This window comes from Monodelphis domestica, chromosome 2 (assembly GCF_027887165.1).
Source record: "Monodelphis domestica isolate mMonDom1 chromosome 2, mMonDom1.pri, whole genome shotgun sequence".
In the NCBI taxonomy this organism is placed as follows: domain Eukaryota; kingdom Metazoa; phylum Chordata; class Mammalia; order Didelphimorphia; family Didelphidae; genus Monodelphis; species Monodelphis domestica.
The window spans coordinates 42,548,317-42,558,448 of NC_077228.1; the positions used below are offsets into that span (position 1 = coordinate 42,548,317).

Sequence of the window (10,132 nt, forward strand, 5' to 3'; positions counted from 1 at the left end):
TAGCTTTTCTTGGCAATTTGTTAGCCAAATTCTTTAAATAAGCTGCTATTGCCTGTCAGTGGCTTTCCTGGTGGAAGTTAGACAAATAGTATATTGCCATTTTGTTACTTATAAAATTTTTCCTATTTTGAATAAGAGTATTTTTGCTAATTTCATTTCAGTAAGGATTTTTAAAAGAAAAAGAGCCATCCCAAGAGTCAGCTGATGATTTTTCAATTTCATTATATAGTTGACAGCAGTTGGCTACATTTTTTTCTCAATTTCTATATTTTTACATGGTCTTCTTGATATGTACTCCTTCCCTGAATTTCAGCAGGAAACTTATAACAAGTATGATAGTAACCTAGAGAATCTGACAAGCAGATTGCCAAGAACAGAAAAATTGAAAAGATGGTAATTGACTAATTCTATATCGATTATAAAATTGTGTAATCTATAAATAAAAAGGAGACTTATGTCTTACATTTCAAGTTTTACATTTTTAAAAACATAGTGATAAACCAATAGACTTACTAGTATTTTGTGTGTTCTAATGCATATTTATCCAAGTGGTTACAGTAATTGTTATCATTTAACAAATAAATCAAATAAGTATATTTATCATACTAATCTGTCATCATCTCCATGAGGATGAATGACATCGAAAGGAGACCTGTGAGTAGCAGTACAGGAATAAGTACCTACAGATGAATGGATAGCTGAGCAGCATTTTGATTCTTGAAAGTCAGGAAAGAACCACAGGAAGGTCTCCAAAGTCCTGGATCAATCCTCCATGCAGCATTTATGGGAATAATCAGTAATTGAGAAGATGGGAAGGAACATGATAGGAGGTGTTGAAGAAAGTACCACATCACAACAAAAGATCTGTCCTTTCTACTTGATCTCCTCCACTCCTCCCACAAGGCTTTTTACAGAAGCACCAAGCATTTTATTGAATAATTATAATAGAATCATATTATGGTACAAAGTAAATGTGACCTAAAAACTGGCAATTACAAAGTAGCACCAAATCACTGCTAAATGGAGTCCCAAATGAATTGTAAGAGCATTTTTATCCTAGAACTGTAAAGGGTTTCTTTGAGGAATATCTATTGAGAGTATGTATATTTATGTATTTAAAACTTTTTTTAAATTATTCTATTTAGCTTTGATTGAATTTAATTGTACAGTCAGGGGGCAAAAATCTTTCCTTTCAGAAAATAACGATCATTCTCTTTTGCACAGTATGTTCTTGGTTCGGATCCTGTGCTAAAGCTGTTGGATGACAATGGGAACATTGCTGAAGAACTCAGCATCCTCAAATGGAACACAGATAGTGTGGAAGAATTCCTCAGTGAAAAATTAGAACGTATATAAAATATGCTTTCCGTTTTGTCATATCATTTATTTTCTGCAGTGAATTTTGCAATATCAATCATTGTAAACTTTGTTCACCTTTGGGGGATTAATTCCTTGCCAAAAGGTCGTGTGTACTTTCTACTTTGAACCGAAAGTTTCTACATTGCACATGATCTTGAACAAGTTGACCAACTGTACAGAGTCTGCTTTTGATCTATTCCCTCTCTTGTCTGTTGTTCCCTCTGATGAGATGCTTTATAACAAACTTGGAGTTAATTATGCAAATACTAGAATTTGTTATATTTGGGGAGAAGATGGGTGAATAAGGAAATGATGACCATGTATGCTATGCTCCTTCTTTATAAGCAATGACTAGAAGTCACTAGCAAATATAATATACTGTGCCAATGACGTCTTCATTTTTGTGATACCCCAGCTTTCTTTTTAATAGAAATACTGTAGTTTATAATGAATTGCTAGTTCAGAAAACGTTTCATCATTGTGCCTGTTTTCAGCATTTGTAGCATTTTGTGAAACACTCCAAGAAGTGCACGTTAGTGACGATCTCACAGAAAACCCCGAGAGGGCTTGTGTAGATCTGATGTTTAGTGTATTCTTTTCAATGTTTGACTTTGCTACAGTGAATGAGTCAAGAAAAGATTCATTTATTAAACTGAACTAGAATAAAAAATTTTCAACTTCTGTCTCAATGTGAATTCTTCAGGGAATTATTTTAATGCATTTTTTCTGTTTGAATGACATATTTCCCCATATCTATTTTAATAAGCTTTACATATACACATCTTATTTTTAACTGTAATCCCAGAACTACTATTCTATGTAGAAACATCTCACAATTGCCATTGTTATTCATACTTTACATATTTGTGGTGTTCTATGTCTTAAAATTATATAATACATATTCCAAATACATTAGATTATTTAAATTCATAATCTAAAAGATGAAGTCCAGGAAGGTTCAGCATTTACCTTCTCTTTTCCCTAAATCATTAAAAAATCATGACTAAGACCAGAGATGTTAAACTCTGTCCTTCTGCTAAATTCCCAAATGCAACCACAAACCAGATTAAAATATACTTGGGAAATGTTTACAAAACAAATACTATACAATGTTGATATAAATTTTCTAAGTCAAGTATACTGATCTCCATTTCTGCTTGAGTTTGACACTTAATCTAGAGTATCAAAGTTGATTTTTCATTCTATAAATTACAGATTACCCTAAGCACTGATGTTAATACAAGAAAGACTTTTAAGTGTTTTTAACCTACCTCTAATGCTTTAAATTTGTTTAGTTTCATAGAGATGATTTCCCAGGTGAATTCAAAAAATGCTTAAGCAATTATAAGACTTCCTTAGTTACTGGTTTTAACCTCAAAGAGAATAAAGACCATAATGAAGGCTATATTTGAGAAGTTTTTTAAAAAGCAATAATTCACTGGTACATTAGTGTAACAAATATGATGAATACAGAGAACCATGGAAAGAGCTGGTGCAGAGTGAAGTAAGCAGACCCAGAAAAGTAACATAGACAGTAACTACCAAAATGGAAATTGAAATAACCATCAAAGGGGAAAAAATCTAAAGTGAATGTTTCAGAATTACAAAGAACAAACATGGCTCCAAAGAACAGATATGAGAAGATATACCTCCCCATTACAGTGGTAGGAAGTACATGAGTATGGTATATTGTGTAGTGTGGTACATTTTATATAATCAAACTTTTTAATGCATTTATCAGGTGTTCTCTCTCTTTCTCTTTCTCCCCCCTATCCCCATAGGAAAGGGAGATGGATATTGGAAGAAATTTTGGTAATGTAAAAAAGAAGATATCAAGATACATTTTTTAAGGCAATAGTTCTAGGAAATGTTTTCAGATTATCTTTTTTTAATTAGTATGATACAGAAGGAAGAAAATTTAGACTTGCATTTCAGCTGCCTCCATTAATTCCTGCCTGTATGACCTTCAGCAAGTTACTTGTCCTATCTGGGACTCATCTCTCCAACTGAAAAATAACTAGATAATCACTTAGCATTCTTTCTATCTCTGTAGCAATAATTATCTTAATCATGTTGCTTTAGTTATTAATTAGTTCAAAGTTTCCAATTGTACTTGCCACCCTTTAATAGTACAAAAATCTTGGAAAAGTCAATAGGTTCCCCAATTGATGAATAGGTATTTTTGGACAAATAAATCAAAATTACATATATGAAAAAATAGTCTAAATCATTATTAACTAGAAAAGTGCAGATTAAGAAAACTCTGAGGTATCATCTGAATTATCACTGGCTAAAATGATAGAAGGGAGAATGAAATATGTTGGAGGGAATATGGAAAAATGGGAACAATAATATACAGTGGGTGAAACTGAACTGATCCAGCCATTTTGGAGAGCAGTCTGGAATTATACTGTGAAATTGTATATATCCTTTGACCTAGCAGTACCACTAATAAGTCTATTTTCCCAAGGTAATCTGAGAAGGAAAAGAGTCTATATTCTAAAATACAGCACTTTTCTTTGTAGTGGCAAAGAAATGGAATTGAGGGGATGCCAATCAATTGGGGAATCTAAATAAGTTGTAGCATATGATTATGATAGAATTCTACTGCATGATAAAGAATATGCAGGTTTGTTTGTTTTTTTTTTTTTAAGGAAACATGGAAAAACCTACATGATATGAAGTGAAACAAGCAAAACCAAGAGAACATTGTATACAGGAACAACAATATTGTTTGAAGAAGTCTGCATGGCACGGTTGTGTGTGTGTGTGTGTGTGTGTGTGTGTCATTATTGCCTTCTTAAGAGTAGGGTAGAGAGAAAAGGAAATACCTCAGAACTTTAACAAAAAAGTAAAAGTCAATAGGAAATACTGGAAGTTTTCTTAAACAAAAGATGTTGTGCTGAGGGAGAGAATTAGCCTTTAGTGATACTGCCATGACATCTTGCCACATTTGACCATCCACAACATATTTGCAGATAAAACTCTAAGGAAAGGAAACATAAAATCCAGATGTGGGCTAAAGTATAGCGAGTGATCTGTTTCCATCAGGGACAACAGTAGAAACCTGCCACATTTGAACTCTTATCTCAAAAATGGAAATTGGGAAATCAGAATACCTCAACCTAACTGAAAAGGAAATCTATCCTGGGAGCAAACTGTTGTTAAAGGCAATCAGAAATTGATATTCAAGAACTCTTTAAAAAGGAGAAGACTCTGTGTGACCCTGGGCAAGTCACTTAACTTGCCCTTAGCCACTCTTCTGCCTTGGAGCCAATATACAGTATTGACTCCAAGACGGAAGGCAAGGGTTTTAAAAAAATAATAAAATTTTTAAAAAAGGAGAAGACTGCGAAAGAAAGAAAAAGCCCCTCATCCCCCTCAAAGGCAACCAAAATAACAGCAACTGCTGACCCCCAGGTGACTGCTTTTTAAGAATGTTATTTGAAAACTTGAGAAAGCCACAGAAAGATTTTCTCAGTTTTTGCTACTGCAAAGCACATCTTCATTTTAATTCTAGCGCATTTATTGAGTACTTACTATATGTAAGGCACTTTATTAAGTGCTGGGGAGACAAATAGAAAACAATGCAGTCAGGGAGCTCACATTCTAATGGGGGAAACCATGTATGGAAGGTTTTCAACTGCAAGGTGTATCGGAAGGGCTCATGGTCCTTTGAGAGCAGTGACAACAGCTGATATAGACAATGCAGCATTCCACTCTTAATAGAACAAATTCGTCTTGAAAGCTATCCTTAAAGAATTTTAAATTCTCAGTGATCCACTAAATGGTGATTAGTAGGTAAACATTTAATAATGCACCTGCTGTGTGCCAGGCATTGTGCTGGGAATACCAATAAAGACACAACATAGTCCCAGCCCTCAGGGAGCTCATTTCTAATGAGGGAGTCAGCATGCAAGTAGCTATGTTCATACAAGATGCAGGCAATGTACATAGAAGCTGGTCTCCAGGAAGGGCACTGACTGGAGAGTAAGGAACAGAATGAGAAAAGGCTTCAAAGAAGGTGGTTATTGAGCTGGGTCATGAAGAGGCAAGAGAAGTCCAGAAGAGAGGAGGGAAAGCATTCCAGGTAAGGAGAATAGTGGGGAAACATGGAGTCTAGAAATGGCCAGTGTAGTTGGATCAGAATTACATGGAAGAGAGTAAAGTGTAAGAAAAATAGAAGCCAAATTAGAAAGGACTTTAAATGTCAAATATAACATATAATAGGGAGCCACTGAAGTTTATTGAGTCAGGAGAGTGGTGGTGACATATCTAAATGTTAGAAAAATCAATTTGTTGGCTGAATGGAAAATGGATTGGAATAGAGAGACTTGGAACAGGAAAAACAATCCAAAAGCAATTACAGTAGTCCAGATGAGAGATGATGAGGGCATATACCAGGGTGAAGGTAATATTAACAAGAATTGGTAACATTAGATATGTGAGATGTCTGAATGAGGATTTGAGGATACTACACTTATAAGCCTAGGTGTCTAGGAGTAGGCGTGGTACCCTCAAGAGTGTCATGAAAGTTGGCAAGAGAGAATTGGAGTGGGAGATGAATTCAGTTCTGGATATGTTGAATTTGAGATGCCTATAAGACAACCAGTTCAAGATATCCAAAAGTTGATGATTCTAGATAAATTCTGGAGAGAGATTAGAGATGGCTATATAGGTCTAGGAATTATCTGATTAGAAATAATAATTGAACCCATAGGAACTAATGAGATCACCAAGTGAGATAAAAGTATAGAGGTTCTTAAACCTTTTTTGTGTGTTCTGTACCTTTGACAGTCTGGTGAATCCTATGGACCCTTCCTCAGAATAAAGTTTTTGAATGCATAAAATAAATAAAATATGATTACAAGAGAAACCAATCATTGAGATAGTTAACATTTTAAAAACGATGTTCATGGATCCCAGATTAATAACCCCTGGTATAGAGGGAGAAGATAAGGTCCTAAAGCCTAAGCTTAGGGACACCTGTGTTTAGAAGGCATGATGTAAATGAAAACCCAACAAAAACAAAGAATGTTAAGCGGGAGGAGAATGAGGGCTGAGGAATATCTTGAACCAAATGAGATTTTAGAGAGGGAAATCTAAGAGAGGGAAATCTAAGGATTCCAAGTATGGAACATGGTGTAGAATTGAAATGATTCACCAAGTGATGAATAGATGATTAAGGAAGGAAGAAAAATGTAGCCCAATCAAGAGTGATAATCTGGGAAAGAACTGAGGGGTTGAGACATTTAAGGTCATGGTGAGGTTGAAGAATGGGGTTAGAAGGTTTAAGGCAAAGGGAACTGAAATAATAAAAATTCTGATCAGATAAAGAAGTTTGGAGTTCATGAACATAAAAGTGCAACACTTATGGGTAAGGCAAAACTAAGAGAATTATTAACCATGTGTGTAACTGAGGTGGAGTGGAAGATTTGGCCATGGAAACTGAGTTAAGGAACTGGGAGGTTATATTTAAGGGACCATCAGTATGCATGTTGAAATCCCCTAGAATAAAAACATGAGTTGGACAGAGAGACTATATAAGCCAGACATTGAGGGAAGGAGGTTAAGATTCTAAGAAATGGGGCTAGAAATATCATTTAGTCTAACTCCTCAAACAAAGTGTAAAGCTATGAAAAGTTCACCTCAGTCATTCAAACACTTACCAGTGTCATAGAAAATGTCCTCCACCATCCAAATATTTTGTGATGGACAGAGGCTCACACTATGAGCAATTGGCACAATACTGATTCCCTTTAACTTCCTATCATTACAAAGACTGTCTTGGAGATAGCTGTAATATCCCTCCCCCAAAAAGGATAAGAGACCATCAGTATCTTTAGCCTCTGACCCATGCCCAGAAATGGAAACAGGAAGACAGAAGGCAGACTGCCATTAACTTGAGGTCTATTGACCTCCCTTCCTAGACCACTTGGGCTAACTTGGGCAGCTTGCCATATGCTTCTGTCCATTGTTACTTCAAGATGAGGGGGTGGAGGGGAGAAATCTCATCTCATTCTGTTTGTTGTACATTGATCTGGATGTCTAAGGGAGAAAAAGCAAGAAGGAGGAGAAGAAACCAAGGCTACAGCAGAATGCTTTTATAGACACTGGAAAAAAGCATCTTTTCTGACCAGTGTCCAACCACCCCACTTTGACTCTTCGCCTCTATCTTTGAGGGTGCAGCAGACGCCGAAAGAGTCAGAAGTACTTCCTGTGCCCTCTTCTTTGCAAGGTGTCAGGTGTTAGGGCACATGGGAAGGGCCTTTGAGGTCTAAAGCCTGTATTCTCACCAGGTAGGTTGGAGAGACCTCATCAGTCAGATCTGGTATTCCTTAATGGATCAACTCCCTTTCCATATTCCATCATCCCTTGACTACAGTTGCCATCGTCACTGCTACTGCCTGGGAAAAGGGGTGAACAACAGTGAACAGCGATCTAAGTACCTGGAAGAGAGACCATGTAAGAACAAGAGAAAGAGGGAGGGAGAGGGACAGACAGAAGAGAGGGGAGAGATGTAGGAAAGCCTCCAGTATATTTATGAAGGTTGTATGGAAGGATTTGGATAAAATTCATATAGAATGAAACAGTATGCGAAGTTGCCCTAGACGACTAGGTGATTATATCCATTCAGTCTTACTCAATACATGAATATGGCGATGGATCCACCAAAGAATGATTTCAGGAAATGGTGCGTCCAAAAACTTGACTCGCCTCCCAAAACAAAGCAAAATTGCAGTTGCTCCATTCCGGTGCCAATCCAGATTGAAAGATGTTTTAAAAGACTGACATCATGAGGGATTTTTCTTTTCTACTCCAAGCAGGAATGTAAATTTCCCCAAAATCCCTGGAAATCTGTGTAGGATTTCTTTCAGATGTATTTTGGGTGAGCTCTTTGATACTACTGCGAATGTGGCTTAGACATTGCTCAACTACATCATTCTTTCTGTAACGTTGAAGAAGAAAGCCTACGGAGGTAATTTCCAATCAATAAAATTTCTGACGGGGAAATACATCTTCAGCACAAATGTTGTTGCTAGCTGCTTAGGTGCCAAGGATAAAGTCCATGGCCCGGGTCACGTCTTTTAACAACATGCTAATGAATAGACTACACCTATGTAAATACTTCATTTCTCATCCTAACGGTTTGTTCCCATACCGGTTAGTACCTAGCCAATGTATGTAGCACAGTGCTGGCACCAGTAAGCACCGTATAAACACCACCAGTTATTCTTCTGTAATGCTTGAAGATTGGCCCAGCTCTTTGCAAATAGCGCCTTATTTGATCCTCGCAGCAAGCCTGGGACGAGAGAACAGATTTCCTGACAGGGTCCTATAGCATGGAAAGAGGTTATTAAAAAGCCCAAAAATTAGCCTTGGCAACAAGAGTAAACATATGACACATTCCTCCCACAGGCAGAGTCAAGGGGCATCTTTTCCACAGTCCAAAAGCCCTCTGCCACCTTCAGCACGTGGCTCTTAGCCTGGCACCTCGTATTTGCTCAATAAATGCTTATTTACTCCCAATGTGCCCTCCAAAATGCCCCCTCTGTCATTAACATTCCCCTTCGTGACCGATCTCTGCCTTTCTTGCTCTTTCCATCACCTTGAGCTAAGCAGTACCGCAGCCCTTAATCCTTGGCATCCTTTTCATAGCTGGCTGCTCCTTTTGGGGGAGGTGGGAAAACAGGGATAGGAGAGGTAGCGCCACCACTCAGGACCAAGAGGTGCCAATTCCAGAATGGCCCTGGGACAGCTGCTCTCCCCTCACTGTGGAAGCTCACTCCTATCTCTATAACGGTTTTCAGCCCTGTGTAAAGTGAGGGAGCTTAGCTCTGAAGAGTGAAATAGCTGACCCAAGGTCACACCAGCCCTATTGTCTAAGAGGTGGGATAGGAACCCAGATCCTCCAGCCAGGGGGCGTTCTCTTAGCTGCTCCAGGCTCTGACCCTCTCCAAATGCTCTTTGCTGTCCTCTAGCAGCCTCTATTTCCTATTCCTTTCTCACACTTTAGTACACAGCTGGGGTTCCTCCCTTGCCTGGGTCTAAGCTTCCTCAGTCCCTACCCTTAAATTGGGGGACTTAACTATGTGGCTTCCCCTTCAAAATCAGCCAGGCTCCCATTGAGCCACACCAGTTCCTCAGTTTGCTTGGACCCCTGACCTACAGCTTTCCTCTGCCCTGGGCACGCACAGGGGGTCTCAGGGTGCAGAAATGATCTCCCTTGGATCCACCTTGATGCTCTTGAAACCTGAAATTTCTCCCGAATCACAATCTCTTCTTCCACCCAAACCTCAGGGTAAGCAGCTGTTTCTCCACTGAGGCCATCCATGCATTTATTAAGCACTTTCCATGGCACCTGGGCTAACCTCACAGCCTGTCCGAATGGAAGGACACTTGGAGGCCAGCAGACACCACGTGGCCCTCAGCAGGGACCTCTGCTCCAGCCCCTCCAATAAGTGTCCATCCAGCTGTCCCTGAGGGGCCCCTTGCCAAGGGACACCCACGAGCTCCCAAGACAGAAATGACGGAACTTCTGGGGCGCTCTGACAGCTCTCCCTTGTAGCAGGCCTTCAGTGATCTCTGCAGTCTCCATCCACCACGCCTAGTTACATAGGAACAAAAGCTGGAGCTCTTGAGGCAGTGTTTGGGAGATAGAAACAGACACTCATCTCCTCTGCTCTCCTGGCGGTACATTTTGCACTCCTCTTGGCAACGTTTGGCTTGTCCAATCAAGGCAGCAAACATTGTTCTTTCATTTGTTCTTTAT

General features: G+C 38.7%; 1 protein-coding gene across 1 annotated transcript in view; it reads left to right on the forward strand.

The window, feature by feature from the left end:
* Window positions 1-2,048, forward strand: part of SELENOF (selenoprotein F) — a 49,424-nt gene extending 47,376 nt beyond the window's left edge. Inside the window, exon 5 of the mRNA XM_007480569.3 lies at window positions 1,225-2,048. Coding sequence (XP_007480631.2) covers window positions 1,225-1,356 — 132 coding nt within the window. The 3' untranslated portion in view covers window positions 1,357-2,048. The remainder of the gene's footprint in view (window positions 1-1,224) is intronic.
* The last annotated feature ends 8,084 nt before the right edge of the window (window positions 2,049-10,132 follow it).